This window comes from Cottoperca gobio, chromosome 6, assembly GCF_900634415.1.
Source record: "Cottoperca gobio chromosome 6, fCotGob3.1, whole genome shotgun sequence".
In the NCBI taxonomy this organism is placed as follows: Eukaryota; Metazoa; Chordata; class Actinopteri; order Perciformes; family Bovichtidae; genus Cottoperca; species Cottoperca gobio.
In genome coordinates, this window is record NC_041360.1 from 19859794 (window position 1) to 19876629 (window position 16836).

The 16836-nt window shown below is 38.9% G+C and overlaps 1 protein-coding gene across 1 annotated transcript; it reads right to left on the reverse strand.

Moving 5' to 3' along the window:
• Positions 1 to 1369: 1369 nt before the first annotated feature.
• dhtkd1 (dehydrogenase E1 and transketolase domain containing 1) lies at positions 1370 to 13557 on the reverse strand. Its single transcript, XM_029434465.1, has 17 exons — positions 13294 to 13557; positions 12847 to 12999; positions 12373 to 12584; positions 11447 to 11641; positions 10993 to 11262; positions 9900 to 10071; positions 9440 to 9638; positions 8310 to 8622; positions 7685 to 7769; positions 7456 to 7595; positions 7169 to 7319; positions 6955 to 7061; positions 5206 to 5370; positions 5040 to 5122; positions 4562 to 4728; positions 2620 to 2705; positions 1370 to 2514 (listed from the first exon to the last, which is right to left on the reverse strand). The coding sequence occupies exons 1-17, from the start codon at positions 13463 to 13465 to the stop codon at positions 2413 to 2415; spliced, it is 2772 nt and encodes a 923-aa protein (XP_029290325.1). The 5' UTR covers positions 13466 to 13557; the 3' UTR covers positions 1370 to 2412.
• Between the last annotated feature and the right edge of the window lie 3279 nt (positions 13558 to 16836).

Sequence of the window (16836 nt, forward strand, 5' to 3'; positions counted from 1 at the left end):
CTGCTGGACTGATCAGAGTCACCGTTTCTGCTATATATATATATATATATATATATAATAAAAAAAACACATTTAAACCAAGTCTCGTGTTTTGTGTCTGGTTGTTGCACAAATAGATGCTTTCATTTTGATACGAGTTGAGATTTAAAAGGCAGTGACGTAGCTAGGAGAATTAGGGGCCCATGAGCAGCAGGTTACCCTTCGCCCCCTTTAACTTTCTCCATGTTGTGTCTGTTTGTATGTAAACAGCTTCAAAACTAGAATAAAATAGAGTCTAAATGAACATTTGAGTGCTGCTTAGCTTTCTTTTTTTTGCATCAAGTTGCAGACTAATATTAGTGAAGTACTATTTGTAGAATTAAGCCATGTTAGGGGGTACTATCCACAGTGGAAAGTACCTGGCACCAAAAGTAAGTTGAGTCAAACAAAGCTGTATCATGCAGTGGAAACACGGTATTAGATTCCAGTGGTGGCTGCGTAGTAGTGATGCTGGTTTGGGTAAGTTTAATAGAAAATATACATTTTTTGGGGGGTTTGGGCAGGAGGCTGACAAAGCAGCGTTCTCAGTAAATTATTCATAATTTACACAAACATTGCAATAGTGCACCTTCTCTCTCTGTCACGCTCTCAAACCCAGACAGCAACACTGCAACGCTCAGTCCGTGCATACATGTATTTATGTTGATCAAACTGATATTGTTATATTCACTAAGGAAAGTTGATTTAATTAAAAGAAATTTAAAAAATGTAATCCGATGAATCACTTAATTTAAAATTATGGATTTTGTTTAAGGATTTTTTTTTTTTTTAGGGTGACGACATAAAATATGACGACAAACATTCAAAGCTTAATTTGAAAACCTCAATAGAAGCTTTGAATGTAAAATAAAACTGGCCACATGGAGGACTGGGAGAAATCCCTGATGTGGGGAATAAAAAGAGGAGATCAGTCGTATAAGAGTGCAAAGTTAAATCTGTGGAGACTTTTGAATTATATACATGTTGTATTCAAGCTGTAAATGTACAGCTTAATAGCTTTACTTACCGATATTCGCCAGCATGTCCCTTATCCTAACTACAAGTATGTACTAGTTGTCCAAATGAACCATGTTACACTTTTAATTTTGAAGTCAGTTTCAAGCCATCTTCTTGCAGCAGCTCCTGACTGTAAAAGTGATTTAGTCCTGTCACAGTAGATTGGCTTTAACCGTGGAGCTCATGGAGTGTGACATTATGATCTCTTGTTGAGCATAAAACAATCAATATAAATAATTACTTGAAAAACCCCATTTTTGTATTACGTTACAAGTCAAATGAATCACGCTCTTATACAAGCATGAGATTAGGAGAGAAGAAAAGGCACGATGCATAAACGTGAAAATAGATTTATTTTTTAAAATATTTCCATTTGAAATCCATCTGATTTGGTTTATTTACATTAGCCCTTCAATGCCTATTTGTTATTAGAGTCTCAGTTTGAACCATAATTAAATATAGATCATGCTCAAGTACTTATAAGCACACATTTGTACCATGAAATGTCCAAATACATCTCACTCAAGGTTGGAAAAACAGTCAAAATGGTAACTCTTTTCTTCTTTCATCAGAAATCCAGTTCAAGTTCTCCTGTTCTTCTTCCTACATAAATATTTCAAGGATATTTCCAACAACGTATTGAGATTGAGTTTTCTGGTGGAGACTGAATGCATGAGGTGCCGCAGTAACAGAGGAGTCAACCAGCAGGCCCGAGAAGTTATCAGTGCACCGTTGATGCAGGAATCAAAACTCTTGTTGAGCGCTATCGTTATCAAACCTTGAGATCCTGAAATTCAGCTCATGACCATCTTATTGTACCGGCAGCTGTTCAGAACAATCCTGCCACAGATAATAATTTATACCGCAACCTGAGATTATACTGTTAGACTTGACAATCGGAGCTAAAACCGCCTGTGAATACTTTGAATCCTCAGCTCTAAGCGCATTGTTTCCTACTGAAGATCTTTAAAATCTCCTCACAAATATGCTGTATCTTAAGGCCACAATTCAGATCCGAACCACATTAGCAGTTGCCCTTTTTCTTATCTCACATAACGAATACATGCAGAGTAAATAAGAGAAACAAGCAGACAGAAATTCAGGCCTTTCCTTCAAACCATAAACATAATAATTACAAACCTCTTTTAAAAAATATCACACTATTCTCTTTAACGCTTCCTTTGATTTGTTCTTGATATTATTAACTAATTACATTTTTTAACTGCACATCCATATAGTCTAAAAAAAGGTCCCGGGCATCTGACGTGCAGCACATTTAGCGACGAGTTTGGGGGACCAACGCAGATGGCTGTATGCAGTGTAGTGCTGATACTTGTTAACTGTTTAGTTTAGTTTTTTCCAGTCTTGTTGAGTCTTTTAGGAGAAGGTAGCGGTGAGGATGGCCTCTTGCTGCTGTTGATGGAGCATCCCTATACCGACAGCAGGGGCGGGCAGAGCAGGTCGGCTCACTAACTGAAGCTGAGAAAGACAGAAAAGACGGTTTAGCATGTGTAATATTAACAACACATTTCAGAATCATGAGGTTTCATTTGGTAGATTTTAGCATTTGGATCACTCGCTCACCTTGCAGGCCAGCTGCTTGTCAAACCTGGGAGCTACAAAAGACCAGGGACCCATGTTCTGTGGCTCCTCCTGACTCCAGATAAACTCTGTGGGGGGATTTTTTTAAACATTAATTACCTTGAAAGTAAAAAAGGACATGACTCAGTGTGTTTTTTCACCAAACATGTGACTTGTTCATTGTTCATAAGGGAGTTCTTCTCTTTTGCACTTTGACCACAGAGCAGCGATGAAACTGGACTGTGGTCAAAAGAAGTATAATAACAACAAACAACAAAAATGCACCTGACAAAACTTTTTTCTTCACCCGTTTTCACAGATAAAAAAAAGAATAACTTAAAAAAGATTCTATTAAAACCTTTTTTCATACATATAAAAGCATTTTGGGAATTCAGGAAATTACTACAATAAAGTTTGACCATCAGTGAAATCTAATTCTATAAATAGTATAATACTAATATTAGTGTAGCCTAATCTTTATCTGCAACTGTGCCGAAATACTGGGTTTAAACAGAGAAGAAGAAGAAGAAGAAGAAGAAGAAGAAGAAGAAGAAGAAGAAGAAGAAGAAGAAGAAGAAGAAGAAGAAGAAGAAGAAGAAGAAGAAGAAGAAGAAGAAGAAGAAGAAGAAGAAGAAGAAGAAGAAGAAGAAGAAGAAGAAGAAGAAGAAGAAGAAGAAGAAGAAGAAGAAGAAGAAGAAGAAGAAGAAGAAGAAGAAGAAGAAGAAGAAGAAGAAGAAGAAGAAGAAGAAGCTGACTGATTGTATGACAGAGGGTGGACAAAATAACAGAAACACTTAACACAATAGGCCGTGCAGTGAAAACCGGTCTGGGGAAACTCATACTTTAGATTTTTGTTCGACAGATTTATGGTTTCTATTGAGGACTCATTAAAGTGGCGACTGACAGACTTCTATTGAAGATGCCATTCCACTTCCTGTGACTCACTTAAGGTGCTGCTTTTGTAATTGTTTTTCTGCCCGACACTTAAATTTAGATGACTATCATTGAGTGACTCTGGTCCCGAGTGTATTGAAGAAAAATAGCTTTTCTCCAAGTAATCAATGATAAAACTGAAATTACTTCCTGCTGTCAATAAAAAGGTCATTTATAATTTTAAATCGCTTCACTGAAGACTGAAATCTAATTAAAAAAACGAGAATTGAAGGACTTGTGTGTCAAGACATAGACCTTAAACCTTTCTTTATTTTTATATTTTTATATATATATATATATATATATATATATATATATATATATATATATATATATATATATATATATATATATATATATATATATATATATATATATATATATATATATATATATATATATATATATATATATATATATATATATATATATATATTTATATAATATTTAAATAAACCTTTTTAGTCGTTTTACCACTTTACTATGTTACCATTTATACTGTTATTGAATCTTCTGTTTTAAATTTACCTTATTATTTTTTACTTTTGCTTCCTTTGTCTGCTTTTACTGTCTGAAGCACTTTGTAACATCCGTTTTGTGCTATATAAATACATTTAATATTATTATCATTATGGTAATCAATCATAAAGTGGACTTCGTCCCTTGAAACGTCCCTTTGGCGGAAAATAAAAACAAACAATACATCATTTGCATCCCTAAATCTCATAGTATTAGCTTCAGCATTTATTTACTGTGGGGTTCTTGTAGTGGCTGTGAGTTTGTGATATGAAGGCCAGTAATGTTTGGTGAGGAACACAGTCAAACACTTCATGCTGAAATGTTTACAAAGTGTTAATTACTTGCAAGCTTGTAATACAGCAAGCAGTGCAAGCAACAACCTAAACAAACCATACAGAAATGAACCTTTCCTCAATGACTGGACTGAAATCAAACAAGATGTTGTTGTGACGGCATTATTCAGTCAGTATGACGGTGGAGATCCCACACGTACCTTTGGCGTTGGGATATTTTTTAAACTCCTGCTGCAGAGCGTCCAGCGGGAACGGACACAGCTCCTCCACACGGATCAGTGCTGTGTTCTGGTGTGCTGCTGATGTCTCCCTCTGTTTCAGCAGGGCGTAGTAATGCTTCCCTGAGCACAGCACCACCTTCTGGACACTGCATAGAATAACAAAAAAATGGCAAAAATTATGGGTTATGTCTTCAAAGTGTCTTCCACGTTTAAGCAGGACTATTCAAAACAACCAATGAAAAAACGTAGAGGAAAGGAACGGCAGGCACACACCTGTATTAGTGGGACGGTCCAGCAGCATGTATATAACAATAACAAAAGTACAGTTTTACACCTGGTTTAAAGGTGATGACGCAATAAAATATGACTTGAAGCTTTGAATGTAAAAAAAGAATACTAATGATCGTTAACTCATTTGTAGTGTGTCCTCAATAATTAAATATTGCGACTTCTGTACCTTTCTGCGGAGACGGAAGTATCACCCAACACTGGTCTGAAAGATGTTCCTGGTGCCAGCTCAGTCAGACTGGACGCTGCCCCCTGTGAAAACAACGCACATTATTCAGCCACTTGTTTGTAAAGGTCTGTGAAAAAGGAGTTGGAAATGTTATGTTAGTGCTTACAGAGAATCTGAGCAGTGTCTTGGGTCCAACCACAATGAGAGGTTTGCGGAAATTACGGATCATCTGCCTCCTCAGCAGGTGGAAGTACTGAGCAGATGTGGTGGGGTTGACCACAGCCATGTTCACGCTGTCACCGTCCACTCCCTCTTCTTTACTGTCACACATCTAAGAGACAAAACGGGACGAGTTAGCAAGCATTTACAATTCAGCACATAACCAACTAGAAATCTGCTGGTGGAAAACACACATTTAGAGAAACATCCCGACATAAAGCTGTAAACCAGTTAACAAATAACAGCAGATATAGAGCAGGGCTTTGAAAACAATACTCTAAAAATGTTCTCTACACAGAAGCGTGTGTTCTGTAAGAAGTTAAAAATAGGAAAACTGGATTGACAGGCTGGATTTTATTATAGAAAAATAAAAAAAGGTTCACTTTGCATCAATCCACCTTTTCGCCGTCTGCGCACCGCATGATTGAACACTTCTAAATCTCTACTTCTTACAGTATTTTGCAATGTGGAATGATGCGAGTCCATTGCACAGGCTTTAACCAGACTACACATTCTGACCATCAGCGTCGATGGTAAATGTAGTCGACTGAAGCAATAAATTCCTCAGTGCCTGCTAGAAACCCGGGTTCTGAGCTTTGACTGACTTGGATAGGCAGCTCTGTTTATTTGAGACAGAGTGTACTGCCGAAGAAATGCAGCGGAGAGAGGCCGAGGCTGCATTAGCCGTGCAAGAGGATATGGCCGGTGGGGACCCTGAGCGTCAGTAGCTCGCACGCAATGCATCCTAATGCATGTCGTCACTGCTCACACGGCTCCGCCTGCAGGAGAACTCAGCTTTCTCACTCAATATAGCACTGAGAAGTTTGTATTGACAACAAATACCATCAACACTGATTGGATATCTACATCCAAGGACTCCCTGGAGGAAGATGTTCTGTATCTCAATGGGACCTTCCTGGCTAAATAAAGGATGAATGACAAGAAATAGACATTAAAAAAAAGGTGCAGAATATTCCCTTTAATTCCGAGTGGGAAATCTGTGCTCTACATAGTGTCCTTGAAAAAGTACAGTCCATGGCATGCACTGTAAACTCACAATCCCACTACATCACATTTATGGATCAAAACATAAAGGTTATGTGACACTAAAGCCGTCACTATAGTGTAAACTACAGTGTCTCTTGTGTAGGGAGTAGTGATTGAGTAAACGAGGAGTGATTTTCCCTCAATCGGTCGCCATTTGTCTGCTGATTGCTAATGGACAATTAAGAAACATTAGAGCGGTTTATTGATTACACCCGTCAGTGACCTGTAAAAGATAGATATCCTCTGTGCTGCATCGCGGTTCTTTGTACTAAAGAAAGCCGATATGGGCCGACATCACTGTACCACGACATTTCTCATATTGTGAAAATCAAATAGAGGGAGTGAAAAGATAACCTGGTAAAACATTTAACCTCCATGGTGTCATGCGGCGGTCGGGAAATTGGAAAGATCACCACTTGTGATTGACATCCGACGACTCAAGGCCGTTGTATGATGGCAAAGTTGGTTGTGTGAGGGATAATAAATACAGTGAGTCAACAAAATGGCACTATATGCAATACATTTAGTTCACTTGAACTTTGGCTGACCCGAGGATAATTATAACTGCGATGATGACATGAACGTTATTTATAGAAAATCAGAAACTGGTAGCATGGTTTGACATGGATTACATTTCAGTCCCACAGACCTGGAGGAAGCGCTCCATACGGCAGGATGAGTGTTCAGGTCCGGCTCCATCGTAGCCGTGAGGCAGCAGGATCACCATCCCACACTGGAGCTGCCACTTGGCCTCACCTGGGGACACAGCAGTTTCACATCTGATGTGTGAAGATTGTTCCAAAAGTAGAAGATAATGAGATATTTTTAATCTTTAGATAGCACCAGTGCAGTCAGAAGTTTACCTCCAGTGAGGAAGGTATCAAAGATGATCTGTGCTCCATTGAAGAAATCTCCAAATTGAGCCTCCCAGATGGGAAGGAGCTTCGGCTGAGCGATACTCATACCATATTCAAATCCAAGCACCGCCTCCTCAGAGAGCGGGCTGTTACACACCTAAACACACACACACATAGACATCAAAATACACCACATGAAAGGAGGTAATTGTTTGATATTATTTAAGAATTAAAGTTATAAATATGTCATGATTTAGAAAGATTACATAATATGTGGTTTATAAAGATTGTACCTCCAGGAAACCCGTCTGCTGAGGGCTGATGTGGTTCAGAGGGATGTACATGTCATTCGTGTCTTGACACACCACCATAGCGTGTCGATGACTGAACGTTCCTCTTCCGACGTCCTGTCCGCTGATTCGAATATTAAAGCCTGTAACAACAATAATTTATAATTTTCTACAAATCCATTTCTTGACAGCAACTTAATGAAATGATTCTTATATTTGAACACACACACACCCTGGGAGAGGAGAGAGCCGAAAGCCAAGGCCTCTGCGGTGGACCAGTCCAGTTTGGTCCCTTCTTCCAACTTGTGCAACCGAGCCTGAGGTCACAAAGAAAAAGAAACATCAACTAGCTGCAGCCATGTCAACAAAAGACAATCCAATAGTAACTGGTAAAGTTAATGCACTCAGTAGAGTACAGATCTAAACCAAGTGTGTCTCTCTCCCTCCCAAACAAGGAAGAGTTGACCCTTCTGGCTCCGTTACAGTCAAGATGGTGGTGAAAACAACAACAAACAGGGATTTATTTGTGGCCCACCACAAAACTGTTCTTTTCTTTATTGCTGCTGTGGTACCAACTTTGGGACCCGTAACATATTCATTGCACAAACTTTCAGTTCAGTTTTTGGGCCACGACAAAAAGGACAGAATGTGGCCGGCAGCAGACTTGTTAACTTGCCGATTGCTGGAAATGCCTTTCGCTACAGAAGAAAACAATGAGGCTGATGTGTCCAGTAGTATGCGAGATTAGCTGCAGGCAGGCAGGCAGGCAGACACACAGACACACAGACACACACACACACACACACACACACACACACACACACACACACACACACACGATGAGACGATGTCCGCACCTGTGCATGGGTCTTCCTAAGGTGGCTGTGGAGCTGGATTTGCTCAGGGATGTCCACAGATTTTGCTCCTACAAACTGCAGCAGGGGAACGGGGACGCCCGTGTCCCAGGTGGTGACTCTGGCCTGGGGTTCGGCCAGATCGCCCCAGCGGCCCTGCAGGTTGGTGGGCAGCGGGCTGTACAGGGTCATGTTGGACAGCTTGTCGTTGAGCATGCCGTAGTGTTTGGACTTGATCTCGTCGCGCTCCACATCGGTCATCAGACCCTCAGAGATCAGCTGGTCTGAGTAGGAGTCAGGGACGCTCTTACGTGTTCTGTGAGGATGAGACAATGTCTGTTTCATTAAATATTTTCAAGAACACGATGTACAATATATCTATGGGGGGGAAGAAATTGTAAATCTACACAAATGATTTTAAAAGTGCTGAATATTTCTAACAAACTGTTTTTGTTTTACTCATATTGGAGACCCTAAAAACAATATGCGTGTCATTTTGTTGAGTTGCCTCTTAGCGTGAATTTAAGTTCCCTCTGGTAAGCAGTGATGCGATGTATACGTCTCGGGCTTTTATTATGAAAGGTTGAAAACAAAATGAGTGAAGCTGTGATGCTTTTTCTTTTTTTTTGTGAAGCCGTTATGCCACCGCTGCCGAAGTTCAGAATATAGAGCCTCTAGTTATTAATTTATTACCTTGACAAGTGTAGGTACAACTCATAACTCTTGACTACAGTACTTTAGAAAAGAGCAGGGTTGGCACGCCCACCATGCCTGCAGTGAGTGGAAGCAGAGTGCTGCACACAAAACACTGCCACACACAATTATTATTATATTATACGATTAAAACACTGACATTTTTTAAAAGTATCTGTGCCATGAAAATGGGGCATAGTAGTGTTATTAACAGCTGAGTATTGTGATACCTGTCTAGTATCGGTATACCGTAACACAAACCCACAATCAGCCAAATATCGACAGGATGGGACTGACCAATATTACTTTTCAAAGCGATTTTTGGCGTGTTTTATCATCTGTTCAGAAAGAATCCTCAGAAATATGTTGTATAAGCTTACACTAGCATTTGAGGTGATGGTAAATATGCGTTGTGATACAAAGTAACACATTTAACTGACTTGATAATCTTGTACATGGCCGGGTTAGTGAAGAAAGGCTCGTCCAGCTCGTTGTGGCCCCACTGACGGTAGCAGATCAGGTCCAGGATGACGTCTTTCCTGAAAAGCCGCTGGTAGTCCACAGCCAGCCGAGTGGCTCGCAGCACCTCCTCTGCATCATCGCCGTTTACGTGGATCACAGCACAGTTCACCATCTTACCTGTGGTACAAGTGTGGGCATTAGTTTCTGATTATTACAGGATACATGACCTGTGTCAAGTCATATTTTAAGAACGTTTCTTGGGGTTTACCAAACTTTGGCAATTCAAATAGTATCAATAGCTTCCCATCGGAAAAAGTACACAGATATCACCTTTTCAAATTTGCACACAAGCACATCTGCAAATACAAATGGACAGATGTGCGGTATCTATGCTCGATGAGTAGAAAATATTGAATTATTTAGATTTGTTTCACTGACCGACGTCGCTACAGTACAAAGAGGATCTCCCCCTCTCGGATGGAGTGGTGAAACCCACTTGGTTGTTCACAATGAGGTGGATGCTCCCTCCGACTCTGTAGTGAGGGAGGTTTGAAAGGGTCAACGTTTCTGGAACGATCCCTTGGCCGGTGAAAGCGCCATCACCATGGACCTGTGGAGAAGACAACAGGGATTGTCTTGAAGTTTTAGCAACACTGCAGGACTGTTAATGAAATCTTTAACAAGGCCACGAGGGGTTTAGTGTCATGAACCTTGAATCAGGAGAGAAGAGTAAGGACATTGAGGACACCAGTAAACTTCTGATTTTGACTGTGAATTATGTGTAAAACACTGTTACATCTGATCAGTTTAGTGTTTATATGTGCGTGAACCCATCCAAGTGTATACCTCTGCAAAGGCTGCACAATCCTTAAGATTTGTTATTTTAATTATAAGTAGTATTCAGAGCTGGACCTGCATTTGCATCAAAACACATGTAGTGAATCCTCAATCACAGATTTCATGTGCCAAATTTTCTTTATTGTAGTAAGTCTGTTGGTTAATGAGAAAAATAATACTTAATACTAAAATATTATTAAATAATGCTTTAAAAATAGCACAATACTGTAGGTGATTAAAAGACTGGAGAAGTTTCACTGTATATGAACCGATAACATATGGACAGATTGTGGTAAAAGAATAAGAATACTTTATATGCAGTAATACAGTATATATGAAGTTTCACTGGACACATTTGATTTGCTCTCCAGGAACAAGAAATACAAATTTGATCACAACTAAAATAAATATTTAATTTAATATTTTTAAACCCAATTTGGTCCACCAAATGACAAAAAGGTCAAGAAATTGCCATAAATTCTATATTAATATTATTCTCCACACTGATCATCACTACCATATATTCATTTTCAAAAATGTAACCCTTTAAATGTCATTGTGTTCTTTATGAGTTTATTATAGATTCATTATAGGAGCTGAGGATGAACTTTGAACTCGTGATGCACAAGTGTTATGTTGCTCTTCCTCTTCTTTTAAACCTTTTGGCTGCATGTGTGTATTAGATGTTGTGTACCTGCAGACAGACAACTCGATCCCCTGGCTGGGCGTTTTCTTCCGGTGAATAGTCTCCTTCCTGCCTCAGCTGCTGCCTGGCTCGGGTTTTGCCCTGAGCCACGGGGTTGATCGCCTCGAGGTGAGATGGGTTTGGCAGCATGGTCACACGAATAGGCTGTGCAGCTCCAAAATCCAACTCCAATGAGGCGGTGAGGTGGGAGAGGACGTCCCCGGTGGCAGGCGAGATCTCGGGGAACTCACTGAGGCCACGCATCTTACGGAACATGAGCTGGAGAGAAAAATGCGTGTTGTTTGAAGTTACCCTTGTTTACTCTTTGGCAGCCAGCTGTGACTTTCTGTTTACTTGTGCTGCTGATTACAGTTGTGCAAAATAAACAATATAATCTTGTCAGGTCACGGATCCTATAAAGTGTACAGGTCTCATTAAATGTGGCTGTCTAAAGCAGATTAACCTCTGGTGGGAACTTCAGCAGGCCTGACAGGAGGTTGAGCCGGCCTCTGTGGGGCATGCCGATGACAAGGTCAGTGACTCCGCTGTGGGCCGACTGACGGAAAAGCTCGTAGAAGCAGCCCATCATGCTCTCTGCTCCTTCTCCACCGTAACGTTTCACAGTAGCAAACTTGGTGGCCAGAAAGTGGTCAAATTCCTACGGGTGGCGAGAGAAAAGTAAAGAAACAGATGGACAATAATACATGACACTACTTCAGCTTGATTTGACCCTCTTAGTGACTTTTATGTCTAAAAAGCCTCAAATTCAGCGACTCATTCAGACCATCAGAGAAAAAGTGAGACATATATTCAAATATTTTATATTGTAGTTTAGGCTATTCCCATGCATGCTGCTCAGAGTAATTGCAGAGAAATAGCCACATGCTAAAGCTTATGTTTGTATACTCCTGTGTGAATTAAATACTTATTTAATAGTATTGAGTATTTTAATGCAGAATGAACATAAGTTTTAAGTGAAATTATCGACATTTTTCCATCGTTTTGACAATACATATCGTCATATTGCCCAGCCCTAGCAGGAGGACGCCGCAGAAGTGGGAGTTATTATAATATATTACACCACCTTTATATTCTTGTAAATACATCTTGATTCATTAATAGTTTTGTATAAATAAATACATAGTTTTAGATGGATGATAGGCTAGTTGACTCTCTATAATAGGCCTACTTAAACAGTATAGAATAATTCTTCTCTGAAATGTATGAACATATTTTCCATGAAAGAAAATTTACAAAGATGTTTGAGTATGCGGTCAATAATAGTTATAAGAAAGAAAATCGGAATCTGCCAAGAAACACATCAGTCAATACGAAACGTGATAAGATGTTCTAATTAATACAGTACATTTATTTTGCATTTGGGCCTACCTGAGACTCCAGCATGATCTTGGCCAGCTGCCTCTTCTCCTCGGTGGAGAAACTCTTCTTCTTGAGTTCCTCAAAGCGGTCAGCGAACCACTCCCTCTCCTCCAGGCTGCTCAGCTGGCTGGTCTCCACTGACAGGTGGCCACAGTAGGCTTCTTCCAAGTAGGCCTGAACCTCCTCCACTGAAGCCACTGCTTTGCCAAAATGTTGTAGACCTACAGAAGCACATTGAATGAGCCGTGAGAACACACACACACACACAAATGACAAGTGAACAGAGGAGATCATCGTTTTGGTGTTTTTCATGTAACTAGTAACTTAAAAAGTACAATATTTTCCTCTGAAATGTTGTTGAGTAAAAGTATAAAGAAACTGGAATTACTGACGTAAAGTACAGTACTTGAGAAAATGTACTTAGAGAGAGTTAGAAGAGGAGACCCACGTCTGCATGTGTCTCCCTCCACAGCTGTAGTGTACCTGAGGTGTTGAGTTGTCCTGTGATGGTGCCAGTCAGCATGTTTATCTCCGGGACGTTGTCAGCAACAGGCTTTTGGGGCAGTAAGGGGTTAATTTTAGCAGCCTTGTGTCCATGTGCTCTGTATGCCTCCACCAGACGGGCAAGACCATGATCTGCAAGACAACAGGCCGCTGTCAGTCAGGGTGACATGTAATTGCAACTTCGGCTAATAGCAACAAACCTAGCTGATGCTAATTGTTGATGCTAGCTACATCAACAATTAGCCAACTGACAGATAAGCAGATATTTAGATTAGATAAGTACAAACACGAGAATAAAATAACGTTACAAACAAAAAGTTATACTTAGCTGTTATTAAAGACTCGTCACCTTCTTATTGGGGATGTTAAGTTGTCCATAATGTATTTATCAACGTATTTAACCCCTTAAATTAACCCCATACTGACCTTGATTCAGTGCAGCGATGCGGTCGCTCTGTAACTTGTGGGGGCTCTCGTTGTGTTTGGGTCGGTACCCGTAAACACCTTTCTCGGTGTGATAACAACAGCCGACCACCTGGCGAGCGACACTCGGTGGTAGTCTGCTTAACGACTTTTTAAGGAAAAGTACGGACGACATTGTTTTTAAAGTGTAAAGCTATAATCTTAAATATTCACACACCAACGGCTACAGGACGTCGGCCATACTGCCGAGAGAGGACGACGCGGAAGTTAGGTTTTGATTCGTCAGTTAAGGGGAAACTTAAGGGAAACTTAATTTGCATTGCGGGGCGACTGATTATCCATTTTATTTATTTTTTATATTTTGTTTACATTTATGACTGTTGTGTGTGTTCGTCATTTAGTCTGAAACCAACTTTTCTCATTTGTGAAACCTTTAATCAGTGCAATAAAAGGGAGTCATGTGATCAAGACTAAATAATCTAAGGATTATTTTAAACAATGTTTCAGACCTGTGAATGCTTTATTCTATTTGTGAAAATGCAGAACGGGAAGATGTCCGTGCTTGTTTCACATCTAGATCACAAAAACCACAAAGCTATACCTAGACTTTACATACATGAGTATCCCTTAACTTTCCCCTCAACTACCCAATCGGAAGCTAACTTCAGCGTCAGCGAGAGAGGAGGAGACGCCGCATCGAAAGCCTATTGGCTGAGGTTCACCTACTCGTTTCACAACACTGTCACGAGGAAAGCTTTTACTGTTAGTGTTTTACTACTTTAAAAAAAGAAAACCGTAAGGTTTTTAGTTTTAGTACACGTTAATACAATTTGAAACAACGTCTCCTTGTGTTTGAGCAAGTTTAAAACAAACCCGAAGTACCTGAAGTAGCCATATGACGTAACACATGCCAAGGAACGAGATCAGTGTTGCATTCAAGTGCTCCTTGTAAATTCCAGACTCCACATTCCACAGTTGGAAAGCAGGATTTCACGTGGTTTTGGTAAGGAATTGACCACTTCTATTTTCCTACATCTTTATGTATTGCTCATTCTCTTTACTTTTTAATAGCAGACAGCACATACTATCAGTTTATCTTTATATACTTTTACGAGCTGTTTTACAACCTGCTCACAGGTATTTATTACTTCTCATTATGCATATAGATTACTTCATTCCTGTTTACATTCATTTTATTCACTTTATAATTATTGTAAACCTGTACAACCCAAATTATTTTATATATATTATGTTTTATACCTATATTTTAACTTTTGCAGTAAACATTTGAGGTGATGGATTAAAGTGAGAGAAATGATGAGGCTTCACAGTCACCAGATTTAAACCCAATTTAACACCTAGGAAAGGTTTTGGAGCAATGTGCTAGACAGCTCTTCCCACCACCATCATTGAAATACTAAAGGAGGGAATATCTTTTGTAAGAAATGGTTTTCATCCCTCCAGAGAACATCCTAACTTCTCACTAAGACTCTTTCTGTGCTTATTTCTGAACCAAAAAAACGTGTTAAATGATTTTTTCCATAAGGCTTTCAGTGTGGAATTTAAAAGAAATACATGTATGTGTTCATAAGTATATCAAAGAGGAAACGATCATTATTCATTTGTCTTGTGCTGCTATAATTTGCATAATACAAGATGAGTTTTGATCCCATTTCCTGAGATCAACTTTGTGTTGGACAGCCTGAGTCCACACAGAACGACCCGCACATGTTAACAAGGGAAGAACAATTTAAATATTTTGGCTTTTATAGTAAGTTTATTGTAATACAAGGAAATGTTCATACTGTAAATGTATTGCACAGCTTTCCTGTGATGTTTGCACCAAAATATCGTAGTTTTCTTTTAATATGTATATATATATATATATATATATATATATAATATCTTTTAATACCTAATGCCTAGAATGACACGTCTGCTATTTTCTGGAATACATTAGGATATTTTACAACATTTCTTAGTAGAAGGGAGCCATAAGTAGCATCTATAAAGTCATATATTTCTTTTAGTGGCCATATTTAAGTTTTAACTTGGGGGAGGAAAATCAAACAAGTAGTTTTGTCTGTGAAATTGTGGAAATATAAGAGGCTGAAGAGGAAAAACCGATGAAGGAAATGATGAGTAATTACCTTTTTGCAATTTCACCCAGTCTGCAAACTGTGCTAAGATACAGAGCTGTACACAAACTGCAGATTTACCTTCTATAATATATTATTTTTATGATGAAATCACATCTTTAATGTGTGTTTTGATAATTGAGGTCATGGAAACGACGTCTTCATATTCACATTGAATCCTCTTAAAGGACAATTGAACCTAAAAGTATTCACATTATTAAGCACAACATTGTTTAGCTATCCTAAACACTGGTAAACATCAGTTTTTGATATCAGTTGCCCACATTATTAAAGCTTCTAAAGGACAGCTAGTATTTTATATTAATTCAACAACAGAGGGAAACTGTATAGTAAAAGAAGCAGAGATTCCAGTTCTTCCACCAACGCCACCGTCATTAGACCATGATGCAATGCAGCAGGACGTGTTGAGGTAGAATACTAGATATACCTTCATTATTCCACATTATACTCCATTCATTATATCATATTATACTGCATTCATTATATCATATTATACTGCTATACTTAGTATAAAGTTATGTTTTCCCAAAACCCAACATTGAGCTGCAGAGGGGCACTCTGGGAATTAACAGTCTGCAGTGGTTGAGGCTTATAATAACCTCCGAAAGATACATAACGTTGCAGTCTGATAATATAAATCAGTGGGCATTACTGAGTAAGTGATGATATACAATGATTATATAATCATAGATAAAATCTTGAACCAACAAATGTGGGATCATTGCTTTTCAGGGTTGCACCTAATGACTATTTCCAATATTAATTCATCTTTTGGTCAGAATGTTGTAACAAACAAACTAATTGATTATTCCACTTGTACTAGAGACTCAACTCAAGCTGGAACTATTAATTCAACTTTATATTGAGGATTTATTTACGTTTTCACACAAATGTTCATGTATGTGTAAACACCTTAGGGAGCAGCTTCACAGATGTAGAACACAAAAAAATAGTAAGAAAAATAATCGCAAATATCTGTTTTCGCCTAAGTTTAAGTAAAAAGGTCGAAGACTTTCTATTCTCAAACTGCTTTTTTCAATTTTATACGTATAATCAGTATCTCAATACAAATTTGAGACCACAATTAGAGAAAAAGTCTTAGATATTCCATTTCAACTAATGACAACTGGGACCAAAAACCAAGTGTTGCGTTTATATTTGTGTTCAGTGTAGCTGAATGTAGTTTTGTATTTAAAACCCAAAAATAATCATCCGAAACCTCCCACAGATTTAGATAAACCTGCGTTCCTTCATCCGTTACTGCTCAGAAATAAGCAAAGAGAAGCACAACGAAGAGAAACAAGTTAGCCAGACATGACACACTGGGGGAGGGAGGGGTGGTTTGTAAAATGTCTTTACAACACTGGACGAGCACAACACACAAAGA